Genomic DNA, 18,793 nt, shown 5'->3' on the forward strand with positions numbered 1-18,793 from the left:
ATCAAGACCCAGCCGGCCAATCCACACACACACACACACACATACACACACCTGACTACAAAAGGAAAGAGAGAGATTGGCTCTGCGGCTGAGTGTGCGGATCCTTGGCGGCACAGAACACAGCAGAATTGAGACGGTGAAAGGCCGAGTTGGTGTGAATAAGGTCAGTATTCTCAAATGCCTGGACCATTCTTAGCTTCATGAAAGTCTTCTTTTCCTACCGAGTCGCTGTTGAATCTTCCAGCTATCAAAGTACTAGAGAACAACAGAAAGTGGTTGGTTAATTCCAGATGCAAAAAAGGAAGAGGTAAATTTGTACTCCTTAATCAGTCTCTCTCTTCCAGACGAAACTTTTTTTTTTGTTTGTTTTCGGCTTATTTATTTATTTATTTTTTTTTTTAAGAAATTAGCATGTTGCTTTACCGCAAATCATTCGTTTTTATTTTTTACACACCGCGACACCCCATCCTCTCAGAAACTGGTTTGTGATATAAACGAAAAGGAGATTAATACATAGCAGACTGAAACCTACCAGAAAAATATTTTCATCCTCACAGAATTAATAAATACCACAACATTAACATTTACAATGTTCCACCCGAGAGGACCGGCCACCACTTGCATGTGGCTGTCAGCTGGCTGTCATGCACCACCTAAACCAACCTAGTGAAACCAATCTAATGTAACCTTACTAAACTAACAATCTAACCAAGCTAACCTCGCCTAACCTAACCTAACTGGCAGTGCTAAGAAATGCATACGAAGTTGCTTCCTCATTTGTTGTCAAGCCCTCCTTCATCAGTGGAGATGTCGATAAGAACAAGTGGTATTTCTTGATAAGAGGTCCTCCCCATTCCCTCCCCTAACCCCTCAAACAAGCTTGGGGGCCTGTGGGGAATCAGGGGTTTTGGGGGTGATGAAAAATAGGTGAAATATGATCATAAAAAAAAAAAAAAAAACTCTAAGGAAATTTACCTTAATATTTTGAATTTCCCCAACCTATCCTAGCCCTAACCTTTCTACCCTAGACACCTCCCTCGCTAGGATGTTAACCTAATTTAGCTGGTGGGGCTGTGCTTCCCCTGGACCCCCCTTGCTACGACGTTAACCTAACCTAATCTAATCTAACCTAGCATAACCTAACTTAACGAGGGAGCTTAAAAAATTATACGTTATGCCTTAACGGTGTGGAATTGATATTCTCGGACTGATGGTGGTGGGTACAGTTTAGTGGCTTTGTTGATAAAGACATGAAACTTCTTCTTCATGTCTCCATGCTGCATCTTAAACATAGCTGAGGCTAAATAACCCACATAGTGAGTTTTTCTCCTCCCAAACACTGGCACTTTTCTCTTCACCTAGCTCCACTGGGTTGCCATATTAATAAATGACAGTGAGCCTCTATTATAACGCCTGATGTGTCCCTAAAACAAATGAAAAGTGTAAATGAACTTACCATGGAGAGCTGTAATTGGTGCCTGCACAAATGACCTAGCAAGTGGCGGTGCATGATTGGAGGGATCTGGTGTATAGATACCATGAAATCCTAATATGAGGCTACCCACAAACCCCAGTTATAAACAAAAGAAAATCACTTCAATGTTTACTCTTGACTGGTGCAGAACTCTCTGGATTTAGAAAATATCAAATTTCTCCACACTCCTGAGTGCTATTACAGCCATACAAGACACGTGCCCTCCAAATTTTTTATGTTTACGTCAAGGCCACTGAACCCTTCTCTATGAAATGTGATTTTTGTCCATGTAATGTGGATGTGATATCCAGATTAACTGAATAAGTCAACGTTGAGGGCCCTGGGGAGATAGAGTAGTGCAGCCTGCACAAAGTGTCTTCCAGTGCTCACAGATGTGTTTCTGTGCATCTGAATCATTGTATATGACTGAATGTGTTCGCAAGAGGATGCAGGAAGGCATGCATTTTAAACTTTTTAATTTTACTTGCCTCAGACTGAAGCTTGTATCGTTGGATTTTTGGGTTCGTATAAAAAAAAAGTCCCTAATTTACACATCTCATATCATCAGTTTCTCATTTAATGGATGCTGGGACCTCCCTGTATTTACACTGTCTGTGACACTTGGGGCATTCCACAACGCCGGGAAGAATACCATGTTCTCGAAGAAACTGTATAGATGTGTCATAATCTTCATAAAATATGGCAATGCATGGGAAATAATCTAGGCAATAATCACCACAGACTGACATCTTCCTCAGACTAATTCAAGTATTTCAAATTGAGCTCCTCTCTCCTCAGGGTAAAATAAAACACTGTGATTGACTAAATTGATTCTGTATTTTTAATTGGCCAGCAACTACCTTATACAAAAGAACCAATCACCGGGAATAATTTCATGCTTGTGCAGCAAATATGACATACGCAAGCACAAACAAACTCATCTTTACCAGGGAACCTGGTAAAGATGAGCCCACCTATTTATCACATGTGCGATTTATCACCTATTTATCACCAGCCCACCTATTTATCACATGTGTGGGTGTGTCACTTCAGTGTTGTCATTGGAGCAAGCAAGCCTGCTTTCCCCAAAAACAGATGTCTTTGAAAATTGCTGTCAGCATTAGAAATAATCTGCAGTGGGTATATATAGGGTTCAAAATACTTATGAGAAGGATAAGGAAAGTCATGTTGAGACTGGTGAAAGAGTAAAAAAATACCAAAGAAAAGGCAGAAAGAAAATTTAGTAGAAGTTGAAAAATCTTCAAGATGAGCATATACTTTTCGGAGCTGATGGTGACACATTTTGGAGTAGTTCCCCACAGTGGTAGAATGTTAACATGGTCACCCCAAGGGTAAATATTAAATTCCTTGCGTATTCAAGTTGGGGACGAAAATATTTTTTTCTGTGTTTTTAGATTAACCTTATAAGTGTTTCCTATGCAAATCTCTCTTTTGACTGCCTCTTCCATGGAACTGCTGATTTACAATAAAAATGACTAACAGATTAGTACAAAAAATGCCAAAATCGACCAGAAATATTTTCGTCCTCAAAGACAACACAATATTGTGTTGCTGTTTACAGCTATGCAACTTGATCACTCGCCATGGAATGTTCCACTGGTCTCACACCATGGAACTGTTAGGTGTTAAACCAAATTTAACCATATATAACTCTTATAAATTATCTTGTTACTTGCAGCATTGGCAGTACCTGTCTCGCATTGTTGTCATGTTTGCACTCAACAGGCACATGGCGATCTCTCTCTCTCTCTCTCTCTCTCTCTCTCTCTCTCTCTCTCTCTCTCTCTCTCTCTCTCTCTCTCTCTCTCTCTCTCTCTCTCTCTCTCTCTCTCATCCTTTGCCTTAATTTATCAAAAATTTTAATTTTTTGTATGACTCCATGGTTTATTGAATGTTTTTTTTTATTTGAAGATGGAAGAACAAATCTGTATGTCTTCTGGTATACTTGGCAATGCGTTCAGGTCATGTGATGTTGCTACTCCAGTGTCCTTGACACATGACTCCCCCAGACCATGCCCAGCTGGCCTGCTGTGGGTCCAGGTCAGATCATTCATTCCTGATCACTCTATCGCCATGGAAAGTATTCCAGCTTTCCACACTTGTGCTCTGCACAATCAAGAAAAAAATTAAGTAGTTTACAGTGTAAAGATCTTTTATGGAAAAAGAGGCCAAAAGAGGATCTCTACTGCTGCTCTCACAAGCACATGCTTGGACAGTTGTGGTCACAATGGGGTGAAAAGGTGGAATGAGGGAGCAACAGCATGGACAGTTATAGCCAGTGCCCCAAAAAGTACCAAATTAGTCTTGAAGAATTATAAACCAAACCTACCCTAATGTAACTAAACCTAAACTAATCTAACTTAACCTAACATAACCTAACCTAATCTAGCTATAAATAGTTCTAACTAAAAGAAAAAAAAAAACTGTCCCAACAGGTCAGCATTCACCTTCCCTTTCTGGCCTTCTTTTCGCAGGGTACAGTCATCACACTCATGAAAGAACAGTGTTTATGTAAAGAAAGTCTGGGAATCTTGAGTATTTTTGTGAAATTGGGCAATACTCACATATAATGAAATGTACATGCAGTGCATTTAGATATCTTCCTCAGACTGATTCAGATTCAGGCTGCTTCTTCCTTCTCTGATGAAATAAAGTGCTATGATTGGCTGAATTAATCGAGTATTTTTTTATTAGTCCTTGGCATTGTCTTCATTCACAGAGATCACTCTTTGCAGAAGAACACACACGTCCAAACACAGCATCACTCAGTGGATATATAGTTGATTTAATGTCAAATGGGGCAATACGGATAAGATTGCAAATATCACTAGCGGCATTGTGATAAATTTCCAGTGCATATACATACAGTTGAGAATACTCAAAATGAAATCTGGTGAGACAAATAAGAATTGCCATTGTTCCACGGGCAATTAATTTAATATTTATTACCTGAAGTGACTGCACTTGTAAAGTGAATGGTAAAGTTATTAACATATAAAGAAAACAGGACAAACCAAGCACTAATTATGAAGAAAATGCTAAAATCAATAAAAAAAAACTTTTTAACCAAAGCAAACTTTATTCTAAAGCAAATTTTCTTTACTTACCTTCATATTTTTGCATTTTTACATCTTAATCCATTGGTAATTTGATATCTGTATGGGATGAAAAATGCAGGAAATGTTGTTCTATGCCTAGGAGTACTGACAGGAAACATACAATGAAGGAAATCAGAGAAGATAGGAAAAATGGTCGAATGGTAATGTATTCTTCCAATTCCTTGCTGTCTTACCTTCAGACAGACTTGACTGAATGCTGTTGTGGTTTTCAAGAGTGTTTTCATGATCATAGTGATGGTTTAACTTGGTTTCTACATCACCAATGGGAAAAAAACACCTGACTAGTCATCTCTGTAGCCTATGGAAACAGATTTTTTTGTCAATGTCTATTTGAGTTCTACAAGATTTTCTTCCTATCTTTTCTTGGGTAGTTTTCTGTTATTATCTATGATTATGACAGTTTGAAAGATGCAAAAATGACTTATGAGGGAAAGACCCTCATCAAAGTAATTCATGTGAGAACTCAAAGCTTTGCAGTATTGTCATCTAGCTTGTTGCTCTCATCCCATCATACTATCATATTACATGCATCTCAAGACTCATTGTGGATAATTTTGAAATAATATTGCATTTTCTAGGAGAGGGCTAGCTTAGGTTAGCTTAGGATTTATTCAGGATATTGAACTCTGTTAAAGTGAATTTCACATTTATTGAACATAATATGGCCTACTGACCATCTATTTGATTTATTGAGTAAAGGTTGGTAAATGAGGTGGAACGTCAGGTTAGTAGCAGTGGCAGCAGCGGGGGAATGAGTGAGGGTGGGAGGGAAGAAGGGAGGGAGAGTGTGGGTGTTGAAGGTGGTGGTAAGTGCACACTGCACCCACACACACTGCCTCTGTCTCAGTCCCACAGTGGCAGTTGAAGTGGAAGGTTGTTGTGCCTGTATGTATGCATATATGTAAGCACAGTACAAGTCATGAGTGCTGGAACCTTTAGCTGGAGGGTCTGATACTTATGGGGAAAAAGCATGGTCCTCTTGAGAGTGAACCATTTTAGCCAAAAGTATCAGCTCCTGCCAGGACATTACCACATCCCTCAGCTTCATGCCACTGACTCATAGCCTACCCTCAGCGTGCCTTGGGGCTCATTGGAGGGCAGTAACTTGTTGCAACTTTTTCTGCATCCTGGCATATTATTGCACAATAACATCTTGTGATAATTCATTTTGTTTGCTAATATGGCTAAAAGAAAAGCGTATTCATCTAAGACTATTCTTCACATGGGCCTCAAGGAAGCAGGTCATTCAGCTAGAGGAATAACTGAACAGTTGGCAGTATCCAGAAGTCAAATGTTGGTCACAGCAGTTCAGGGAGGAAGGGAATTGTGATATTCCTCAACCTAAAGCAGTCTGGGTGCCTCTGGAAGACAAATAAGAAGGCTGTTACTGTCTTAATGTGTGCAGTAGAGTATGATATCAAAACCACTGGACACTTTAAGACAGTAACACCCCTCTGGGTTGCCCAGATCATTTTTTAGGTTGAGGCATATCATGACTCCCTTTCTCCCTGAACCACCAATACTTGAATTGTCCTGGATACTACCGACTCTTCACTTAATCCTCTAACTGAATGACCTGTTTCCTTGAGACTCATGACCTGTGCAATAGCCTCAGATGAATACTCTTTCATTTTAGTCATATTAGCAAACAATGAATTATCACAAGATGTTATTGCGCAATGCAATGACTATTGTGGGTGTTACATTCCAAAACCTCCCCTGATAGGTGAAAATCAGTGAAGTAGAAACAATACTGTTGTGTATTTTTTTTTATTTATTTTATTATTTTTATATATTTAGGCTTTTATAAACTCTTCCCACAATCTTACAAACCTTTCCTACACTCTTAAACACTTTTACTTTTAGACACATCCTTATGTATAAAACAGATAAATAAATTTTGTACACTCAGCTGTGAAGGTACTACAGCTAGGTCAGGGACTCTCAACCTTTTGCAAGCTGGGGTCCCCAAAGCTGGTTGAATGCAGTTGGGGGCCCCCCACCTCCTCCCTGTGCCACCCACTCAACCCACTCCCCAACTCTGCCACCATAGATAAATAGGCAGAATCAGACAGATAGATAGATAGATAAATGGATAGCCCTTGGCTAGGCTATTATTGTATTGGCCCACACTATTATTATTATTATTATTATTATTATTATTATTATTATTATTATTATTATTATTATTATTATCATCATCATCATCATCATCATCATCATCATCATCATCATCATCATCATCATCATCATCATTATTGTTATTATTATTTTATTATTATTGTTGTTATTATTATTTTATTGTTATTATTTATTTAATGATTTATTTTTTATTTATCTTTATTTTTATTTATTAATTTATTTTTCCTCTCCATCCTGTGCTTGTGCCCGCCCTGGGAAAGTGTCCATGCCCCCACAGGGAGGCATGCTCCCCTGGTTGAGAACCACTGAACTAGATTGATGATGATGATGGTGATTAGCTGTGCAGTACTGAACAGTGTAGGTGATGATGATGTAATGAAGATCATGGCTTACACCCAAACACACACAGGCAAGGCAATGGTTTGTTTATGTTTAGGAAAACTGATCTTGGAGGACATTGCCTATCCATAATTTTACACCATCTTTGTTCATAATCCTTTTCAGAAAAATGTACAAAAAAAGGTGGGAATTTTATTTTGGGTTTAGTTTTGTGCTTGAAGATGAAAATATTTTATTCATTTTACTGGTATATCATTCTCAGTTGTCTGGTGCTCACTGACCTAAACTTCACCACAGATAGTTTGGTAGTTTGGCTGTCATCTTATACCACCATTATCAGCTAAAAACCATTAAATTCCAACCAAATTTGGGGATCATCTTATCTGAAAGTTGTCTTATCAACTGAAATATACAGTAAGTTGAATCAAGGGTATAGAGTTTCACCTCTATGAATTACAATAGTGTATTATTATTTATTAATTTATTCATTTTTAGGATAGAAAATGCTTGTTTTACCATAGGAATAATTAAAATCTAAAAAAAAAAATATAAATACCTATCAGCCACAGAAACCTATGATATACTGAGGAGTCCATGATATAAATTTATGTATAGAAAAATCTGCGATGTACTGAGGCTCCGGAGCGATAAGTGAACTGTGATATGGCGAGGGATTACTGTAATACACCAGAATAGAGAAAAAGTTGCGGCAGGTTACTGCTCTCCAACAAGTCCCAAGGCATGCCGAGGGGAGGCTATGAGTCAGTGGCGTGAAGCTGAGGGATGTGGTGATGTCCGGGCAGGGACTGATACTTTTGGCTGAAATGGTTCACTCTCAAGAAGACCATGCCTTTTTTTGCCATAAGTATTGTATGTGTAGTAGGTATGTAATTTTGTTTACTTGTTTGTTTATAATGTATTGTTTACTTGACCACAGTAAAAATATTTTTCCAAAAGATTGTTTTATTTATACCAAAATAAAGTATGTACTATATAATTTACATCCAATCCAGAAGTTACCAAAATTTATATTATATGAGGTTCATTTTTGTATACTGAACTTCCCCCCCTCATATACCAAATGAAGTTCGGTGTGGGAGAGGGGGGAATCTGACCACTGTTTTTTTCTAATTTTCACCTTTATTGTCAGTGGTTTAACCCCACTTAGATTGATAAAGTGAGGGTTTACTGTATGTTCATTCAGTTTATTAATTTGAATGCTTATTCCTTCATTGTGTAGATCACAATGTGAAGAAAAAAAACAAAAAACAAAAAAAAAATATATATATATATATATATATATATATATATATATATATATATATATATATATATATATATATATATATATATATATATATATATATATATAGTCCACAAATAAAGTTGTCCTGGAAATTAGGCTAAGGTTATTTCCTTGGTTCCCTTCATCATAGCTCTTAATTGTGCTGGCTTATCCAGTCATATGTTAGAAATTGTCAACCAGACAACCAAATCAGAAGTTTCACTGCCAAGGCAGAGATGATGAGAAAATAATAAGTTGATGATTTTGATAGTTTACTTTACAAAAATAAAGAAATACAGAAATATAATTAGCTTCTGATTAGGTAGGAAGCCCTAAGCAACCAAGCTGAGGGGGAATGACTCTACCTAACTATTACCACTGTGGATGGTGACCAGAACTCCTTCTAACTTACCTAACAGGAGACACAGGAATCCTGATAGTGCTTAGATGTGTGTTGGAGAATGGTGGTGGGTTGGGTCCATGATGCCAGCTCTGGTGTTCCACAAGGCTATGGTAGGCATCAACCCCAGCAGAGAAGGGTCAAGTGGCAATGGTGGTTATGGCTGTGTCAAGGGAGGGAAGTTGGTGACTGTGGTAGCTGCTGTCGTGACGGGCCATTACCTCTATGCCACTGTAGCCACAGTAGATGCCACTGTATACTCCACTCTGTTATGGCCATTGTTGCCTCTGTAGATGTCATGGTGGATGCCACTGTAACCAATCCTCTGTTATGGCCATTGTTGCCATCCAGACGTGCTTTGTCTGTTGGAGGGTTGGGAGCACTGGATAGACCATGTGCCTTAGCACAGAAGGTAGGAACAGGGAGGTCTGCCCTGTCTGCAAGATGGAGCCAGAAAAAGAGCAAGAGACTAATACAATGCCTTGAGTCACATCCCTTCTGCATCTTCCTCTGCCAGACCTGGCTAGCTCTGATTGGCTGTCTCATCCACCCGTACTACATATTAATCATAGGGTTTGTCTTCGTTTCTCCTTTTTACTATTATACCTAACCTAAATCTTCCTTGACCTGGTTTTGAGAAAATTATCGCATAATCCTTGTATTGGTTAAATACCACTTGGTAATGAATCAGCATGGCTGGACACGATAATGAAAAAATTGATCACAATAACTGATAAATTGAGAACGCAAATCTTATTGGTGATAACCAATAATTGATAACTGGTAATAAATTTAATTGATCACGGATAAATAGATAAATCCAAAATTCTGATACTAGCGATAACTAATATCTTAAAAAAAGATGAGAAACCCAAATCTTTATTTTTATCTTTATTTTAGAAAACTTAGAAAACATCTTAGAAAAAATATCAAATTCAAGATTTATCCTGTCTCTTCACTAATGAAAAGTACTGTTTTAAGTAAAATAACTACATTTGATTCTGAAAGTTTAAAACTTCAACATGCTCATATTCCAAAAACTTAAATTATTGATTATTGATAGTTTGGAACCAAAAGTATTGGTGATACCGATCAATAGATAATGTGGGCAAAATTATTACTGGATAACTGATAACCCAATATCGTATTGCGATAAATTATCACTATAATTTATTGCGATAACAACCACCCATGTGAACCAGAGACCTAAAGCGTTCTTGAATTCTAAAGGAGGAGAGTGGAATAGAAGTGGGAAGTTTTTTGGAGAAACTTATAGATATTGCTCCCTCATCAAAAAACTGTGATACATTAACAACTGCAAGAACAGTTGGTGTTTCATGATGGAACAGTAATAGCCACCAGAACTAGTGCTGTGGCATAAATTTAGCCTGCTAATTTCCAAACACTTTATTTTTTTAGTAAAATATGATGCTTCTTCAATGTTTATTTTTTGGGCAAAGTATGATGCCCCTTGATTTTTTTTGTTGAATTTTTTTGAGAGTTTTAATAATTCTCAGTTCATTGAGGTGTTCTTTATAATTGTTTAACCTATTTTCTCCTCCTGCTCTGATTTCATCCTACTATTGTGCTAATTGCTTTTCCTTTCTTCTTTCTACGGTCAAGGTGGGTGGGGGTTGTCATCTGGCAACTTATAGCGCTTGCGCTCGTCCCACTCTGCCTTCTCCGTTATGTTTAATAATAATAATAATAAAAATCTACACAATAAAGCGGTCTAAACCTAACCTAACCTCTCAATGAAAATGCTGTTGTTTCAGTATTGTCCAGTTTTACATTAAGAAGCCAGATTTCACTGATTTTTTGTCCTTATCTGGAAATCATGAGTTACCACCAGGTCCCTGATTTTGTTATGGTTAGAGGAAGAGAAATAAGAGAATATAAAGTCTATTTGATAATTCTCTATAATAGGGTTACACCATTCTGAAGCCAATTCCTGACCTTTCTTTACTCCCATCCATTCTTCTCCATTTTCCATTGGAGTTGTCTTTAATAGATTGCATATTCTATATATTATTGGGGGATTATGGAAATAGCCTTAGCTTAATTTCCTGACTGGTTGTTTATTTCAAGGCAAAAAGATATGATGCTCTTTTCACTTGCAAGGTACACAATGAAGGGATCAGTAATTAAATAGATGTGCAGAATTAAATAACCTAAACTTAACCTCAACCTTGGATGAAAGTGCTGATGTTACTTCAATATTATTCAATTATTGAATTGATCTTAGCTAACTATTTTGAAGACATTATTTATTTCTGGGCAACATACGCTGCCTTTCCAAATTGTGATGGACACAGTGAAGGAATCAGCAGTGAATTTATTTATTTCTGGGCAACATATGCTGCCTTTTCAAACTGTGATGGACACAGTGAAGGAATCAGCAGTGAAATTAATGAACTGAATTAATGTATATATAACCTAACTTTCTAGTGAAAATACCAATGTTATTTCAATATTGTTCAAAATTTTTTACCAGCAGACAGTGTGGAAAGTAGCATTTGATTGTAATCATGGATAATATAGAAGTAACAATGGCATTTTCATCCACAGATTAGGTTATGTTAAGTTAGATTAATTCAATGCACAAATTTCACTGCTGATCTTTTCATTGACTAGGTCACAATTTGAAAAGGCATTATATTTTGTCCAGAAATAAATAGTCTCAAAATGATTAGGCTAAGGTTATTTCCATAATACTGTAATTAATTTAAGCCTACCTATTTATTGGATGAAAATGATAATGTTATTTGAATACAAGCCTACATTGTAATCATGTATAATATTGAAATAACATTAGTGTTTTCACCCATGTGTGAGGTTAGATTAGGTAAGGTTAAGTTTTGATTAAATCAGTACACTAATTTCACTGCTGATCTTTTCATTGATTAGATCATGATCTAATGAAGCATCATATTTTTTTCTAGAAATTAGTAGGCTTGGGTTATATCCATAAATATAGTATTGAAGGAACATTAGCATTTCCATCCAAGGGCTGGGCTGTGCTAGGCTAGGGTATATAAGATTTTTACAACCTCTATAATGACAGTCACTAACACCAGTATTGTTTGACAGAGAGCATTGTGGTGACTGGCTGTGTGTGCTGTGGAAACCTTGTGAGCTGGTGTGTGAGTGAGGTGGGGAGCAGCAGCAGCAGCAGCAGCAGCCATGGGGTTCAGAACACATGCACAGTTTGTGGCTCGGACAGTGCTGGTGAAGAACAACAATGTGGATGAAGGCATGCGTGTCATCAACAGGTGAGGAGACCTCTGCTGTACATGTGGTGCCTTGCTGCTCTGCTTACAAGGATTTGATGAAAAGCATCTATCTATCTATCTATGTACCAGGCCAGCAGTCCCACAGGATGATCCAGACAAAGCACCACACATTCCCATACACATTCATGCTTTTAGCCCTGTAGAAAAGCAAAACAATCCAACGTGTATTTTGGCGTGTAAGATGACACTTGAATCATCCCAAGAAAATACAAAAAAGTGAGTTGCCCTGTACGCCAGATATAAAAAACAACGACCTTAAAATTTTACGCAAAATGACATTGTAAATAAATAACCTTATATTACGACTTTTGGAGAAATTAGACATAGTAAAATAAGAATCCATTTTGAGAAAATACACTGAAGTATATTCCCATTGAAAAGCGTGTAAACAAAATTTAATGTAGTACAGCTACTGACCTTCACTATTGGTGGTTTGGTAGTTTGGGTGTGGGTGGGTGTTATTATGATATCAATTTATTGATTATCAGATAATTATTTTTCCTGCGTTATCGATTCATTGGTATTGCCGATACTTTTGGTTGCAAACTAGCAATAATAGATAATTTTAGATTTTGGAACATGAGTATGATCAAAATCAAATGTAGTTATTTTACTGAAAATGGTACTTTTCATTAGTGAAGAGATAGGATAAACATTGAATTTGAATTTTTTCTAAGATTTTTTGTAAGTTTTCTAAGATAAAGATAAAAATAAGTAAAATAAGAATCCATTTTGAGAAAATGCACTGAAATATATTCCCATTGAAAAGTGTGTAAACAAAATTTAATGTAGTACAGCTACTGACCTTCAACACTGATGGTTTGGTAGTTTGGGGATGGGTGGGCACTATCATGATATCGATTTATTGATTATCAGATAATTATTTTTCCTGCATTATCGAATCATTGGTATTGCTGATACTTTTGGTTGAAAATCAGCAATAATTGATAATTTTAGTTTTTGGAACATGAATATGTTCAAAATCAAATGTAGTTATTTTACTGAAAACAGTACTTTTCATTAGTGAAGAGACAGGATAAACATTGAATTTGAATTTTTCTAAGATTTTTGTAAGTTTTCTAAGATAAAGATAAAAATAAAGATTTGGATTTATCAATTTTGTTACTCAATATCAATATTATTATTACTAGTATTGGAATTTTGGATTTATTTGTTTATCAGTTATCAGTTATTGGGTGATAAATTTATTGCCAATTAGAGACGTCACAGAGCGTTTTGATACCAGATAGCGCCAGAATTTTTAATTCTCGCCGGAAAATAAATACTTTTTGGGGCAAGGTTTTACATGCTTACAAAGGTATATTGTTGCACAGTAATGCGTCTGAATTTTAAGTCAATTAATTTCGTGATAACTGACAGCACATGACATTGTTTGAGCCCCTATTCATAATTTCAGATAATATTCTTAAAAGAGCCTATAAGTGTATCAAGGCAGGCAATCTGTAATTTTCTACTGACCTCAATGGAAGTATACTAATATATACTTGCATTTTCATGTACTAAACAACAGGCAAATCCATTTAATGTAAAGAAAATATAATTTTGTATCAGAGACTTTATTTTTGCGGTACGATCACTATCCTCGGGTACTTGGGCAGCGAGCAAACCAAAAAACACAGGACTACGCTTACTCGACTACCCTGCACAATGGATACATCACCGCCACAATCATGGACTACAGCGGAATTAAGAAAATTACTGAAAGAACGAGCTATACCCTATTCTGGATATAGTAAAGCAAAGTAAAGGCCTTTGTATCGGCAGAACTGAGAGGCTATTCTTTACACTTTACACTCCTTCCTAACGGCGCGCGGCACTTTCTTTAACTGAAGAATCATGATCAAGATAAGTATGTCGTACGTCCGCCACCGGTGCTGTTCTTTTTTTTATTTCACTGATTTCATATACAGGACGTGTCAGTGATATCTGATATTTTCAACATTCCCAGATAAAATGCACAAGCCGAAATCAATATCCTTTTATTTTTACTGTTCATACTTACTTAAAAAAAAATCATTACCTATTTTTAGTTTTATCTTATAATTCAATTAACAAAGCCTTATCATACACCAGTAAGTATATTAATATTAAGGGTTATGTTTTTAATTTTTAGATACACTTGTGCAGCAATTCATGCTGTACTTTTCCTGCACATCGATTTCAAATTTAGCTAAGACACCCCTTTGCCCCAGGAAATCGGAGACAATTAAAAATGCTGGCGCTGATAGGTATCTACCAGCCTCACTGCGACGTCTCTAATTATCAGTTATCGCTTATTGTTGATAAGATTATTGTTATTGATTATCATGATAATTTTTTTTGTAGTTATCACACCCAGTTTGGGTGTCATCTTATACCACTGATATCAGGTAAAACCATTAAATTCAGACTGAAATTTTGGGGTTGTCTTATCTGAAAGTCATCTTATCCACCAAAATATGTGGTAATTCTTATAATTTCTGTTTGGCTTAATTTTGCTTCTCTTTAAACTTTGGAACATGAAGAAGCTTGGTGGTAATGTGAGTTTTAATTAAGAATAGTAATAGGTATTTTTTGTGCTTTCCTACTGTGATTAATGAAATAGTATGGGATCACCTCTTCTTGAGTGTTTAGAATATTAGACTCTCAACCACAAAGTCTGAGATTTGATCCTTGATGCATTATACTATATAAAAAAAAAAAACATTACAGTGTAGCTCCATGGTTAGTGATTTTTCACTGGTGATTTTAGATCTAGTTTAGGTCTGGCTATCTATCTGTCTATCTAGGTTTATACCAGGCTGGCAGTCTCACACAGGGTTGTCCAAACAGTTCATCCTTGTTATTTTTGTCGTGTGTCTCAGAAGACGCCAATCTATTCTTATAAAGGATTGCAAGTTGAATCTATCAGAGTGATCCAGCATTTTCAGCTATTCATTTTGATGTAATCCAGTTTGAATATGAGCAGTTCAATAAGAGATGATTTCCAGGTGGGCTGAGTTGACATTGAAATGGCAATATTCATTATATTCCTCTTTCTTCTTGTATTTAGAATTGCATATACACAAACAAAAATAATTATAATAATTAAAATAAATAAATAGAATTAAATAATATAGTTAAATAATTAATAATTGATTAATTTAATTTAATTTAATAAATAAATGAATGAATAAAAAATGCTGTCTTATATAGCCATATTACCAAGTGAGAGTGTGAACACAGATTGAAGGACAACTGATGGTGTGTGACAAAGTAGTCTTGGATGGTCTGTGTTGAGCAGTACTTCATTGAGCACAAAAACAATTATTAGTAATATTCACATGAATGTATAATATTAAAAAGAACAGTCTGATGTTGATGTGGCAGTATTAGTGAATTAGAGGCTGAGTACCAGATGAGGAACTGTCAATACAGGGACTGCCCCTGTTTCTTTCACTGTGTTATGGTGATGGCTAAGCTACCAACTAATGGTGTAATTGTGAAGAAATGCAGCTATGAAAAATTACAATGAAGTACTGGCCACAGACCAGACCATGTGTTATTACTTATGTGATCATCTTGGGTGTTCATTAACAATATAAATAAAAGTTTTTATTTACAGTAATGTATCCCTGCATCTGCTGTGTTATCAGGATTGGAGTAGATTGGATTGGAGTAGTAGGATTGGAGAGGGAACAGTCTTGGTATGAATGAGCAGGGGTAAATTAGTGTATGCTGTGGGACCTTGCTATTTATGTATTTAACTAGTTGTAACATACAGGAAGAGAGCTATGCTCATGTTGTCCTGTCTCCATATCTACAAATCTTCCTTAAATTTATGCAGGGTTTTAGTGTTGACGACTTTTTTCATCTAATGCATTCCACACACTGTGTGTTTGGTCAGCTGTGCTGTGCTTATGGGTGGTCTATGAGACTGGCCCTTTCCATCAGTGGCTGATGAGGCTGAATGTGAGTGATATGTATGTGTGAATGTGTTGTGCTTTGTCTGTGCCATCCCATGCAGGATTGCTGGTTTGGTAGATAGATAAAATGCATAATAAAAAAATAAATAAATAGATAAATGCTGGATGGGCATGGTACTGCAAAAAATAACAACAGAGATATGTTTTGTTTTCTGTTAATACCTTCATCCCGACAAAAAAAAGTATAGATGGTGTAACATGAGTTTTGGCAGATATTGCTTGAGGTGAAACAGGTTATTCAAAGTTGAAAATATTCTATGCACATATGTATTTTCAGGCCTTGTTTATCCATGTTATGAAATTAGCTGTAGCTGTGTTATGTAGCTGGGTGACAGATACAACAGTTAGGCTAGGCAATGTCCATGGCAGGGTGTGTGGATGCGCTACATCTGTTGGTGTAATTGTGAATTTTTCAGTCATGTTTTCTACTAGTTTTTGAGCGTTACAATATTCCATAATGAGATAAATGGCATTAATGGATTGGTGATTAAACAATAAACATTTCACAAGGATAGTATAGATTAGATGTAATTAGCAACAAATAAAATAATAGGCTATGTGGCACCAGGGCAGGGAGGGGGAGGAGCAAGGCTGGGAGTAAACCAGCTCAGTCAGTCATTTGCAGTTTTACGTTGAGACAGTGACCTAGGTGGAAAGAAATAAATCTCATGGATTAGGAGCTTAGGTATAGCACAGCTGACCATGTACTTCCACAATGGTCTATCCCTGATTTACCAAATGATTAAAAAAATATTGTAAGCCATCAAAATTAAAAAGTTAGCTCAGAGGATTCTGATACCAAGTAATATTTTTCCTGTCAATTTAGTCATTCACATTTAGTGAGCTTGTTGTGGCACCAATCTGTTGCCACCTAAGAGACTTGACTTGATTTGTTGTGCATCCTGCTTCAAAACTTTGAGCCTAGCTACCAGAAGTATTTTCTACATATTGTAGTCAGGTAATGTTTCACATTACCTGGCAGAGAGATAACCAATACATTTATTATCGAGCAGTGTCTTTTATACATTGCATTCATCGATAACAGCATTCATATCTGTTCATCATTTATTTTTTATATACTATAATTGTATTTATTTACATACATTTAATTTGATTGTTTATAATTAGTTGTAATTTAGCTTACTTTTTCACTGTCTATTTGTAGGAAAAATTTTATATGCTGTCAAAAAAGAAATTAAGGTAAAATATTTCTTGTTATTTAAGATGATTAAAATGTATTCTCAAACTTTCCATAAAAGTGATTTTTAACAATATATTATTCCCTTTCTCTCTTACAGGATAATGTCAAAAGAAGGTCTTTTTGAGCGGTACAGATTAACAAGGTTCTATGAGAAGCCATATCAGGTGAGTGACATATTATCTTCTTGTAACACAGTAGCAATTATGAATATTTCACCATAGTTCTTCCACCTCTGGCCTAAATGAACATCACTTACGTCTGTCAGCTGCGTATTCCAATGCTCTAGAGTCTGGACTGGCTCTTCACTCCTTCAGTGAGTCAAGAATATTTTGAATCTTGAATAATCCATCTGGTTTTTGTTATATTTTTGCTTCATGTGATATGGCTTCCCCTTATGAGGCTCCACTGCAAGTTGATGTAGATTGAATACAGTCTGTTGAAGAGATCCAGATGGTTATGTGGTGGTCAGACAAAACATGTCCATAGATTCATCTTAGTTTTTCTGATAACTTGAGAGGAATTACTTTGTTCACTTTCTGCATACCTGTTTTCCCTTTCACTGCATTGAATTTAGCCTGACTTAGTACTTGGGGTATTGGCTGTACTTGTCCCACATTGCCGACATGTTCACAGTTGACAGGCATATGATGATCTCACTCATCTTTCATTCTTGCCTTAATTATTCTAAAATTATAAGTTGTTATATAATTATGACTACATATTTTTTAATGGCTTTCAATTTGAAGGTGGTGGAGTGACTTCTTGTACATTTGGCATTGCTGCCCCAGTATCCTTGACATGCAAATCCAGCTGGCATGCCATAGTTCAAGGTCAGGTCACTCATTCCTGGTCACTTGAAGGTTGAGGTAGCAAATGTCATGGGCAGGTACAGCCAACACCATGGGTATCAAGTTAGATTACATCCACCTTAGTGTCTCCATTGGTCTTACAGCCCCCTGGCTGCATGTTTGCTGTAATGTAATTTCCCCTACAAGTCATTATGAATAATAGGAATTAGGTGCATCATACCTATAAAATGTATATTCATATCTATCATGATTGTCACCCACTTCAAAGGTTATACATTTTGAGGTCTTTGAGCTCCATGAAATTTATTCTCAAATTCTTTCCCTACCAGACAAAGTTTTTCATGTATTAGAGACAACTTTTTAGACTTCAGACATGTAAAGAGGCAATCAAGAGGATGTGCACTTTCCAAGAGGGAAATAGGGTTCCCATTATTATATCCCTAGTATTGTCCATTTTGTCCATTTCTGTAACTTAGAATGATCTTAGTAATTTGAACCTACCTGACGGAAGTCCTAGGAGCTGTTATGTGATGAGCCTGCTTTCAGAACCATAAGAAAATAAGGAAAGCTGCAAAAAATCTGTCAGGTCTGCACATGGTGATCTCTTTATGAAACACTTATTTCTACTATCATCCTGATTCATGAATTTGTCTTATCTTCTTTTAAAGCTTGTTAATGACTTAGCACTAACTGCCTCATTACTAAGTCTATTCCATTCATCTACCACATTTAAGAACTAATTCTT

General features: G+C 36.3%; 1 protein-coding gene across 1 annotated transcript in view; it reads left to right on the plus strand.

Moving 5' to 3' along the window:
• Nucleotides 1–18,793, plus strand: part of LOC135110185 (small ribosomal subunit protein bS21m-like) — a 21,712-nt gene continuing 2,919 nt past the window's right edge. The window contains exons 1-3 of the mRNA XM_064022212.1: nucleotides 1–163; nucleotides 11,871–12,052; nucleotides 17,337–17,403. Of these exons, the coding sequence (XP_063878282.1) occupies nucleotides 11,964–12,052; nucleotides 17,337–17,403 (156 nt within the window). The 5' untranslated portion in view covers nucleotides 1–163; nucleotides 11,871–11,963. The remainder of the gene's footprint in view (nucleotides 164–11,870; nucleotides 12,053–17,336; nucleotides 17,404–18,793) is intronic.

This window comes from Scylla paramamosain, chromosome 20, assembly GCF_035594125.1.
Source record: "Scylla paramamosain isolate STU-SP2022 chromosome 20, ASM3559412v1, whole genome shotgun sequence".
In the NCBI taxonomy this organism is placed as follows: Eukaryota; Metazoa; Arthropoda; class Malacostraca; order Decapoda; family Portunidae; genus Scylla; species Scylla paramamosain.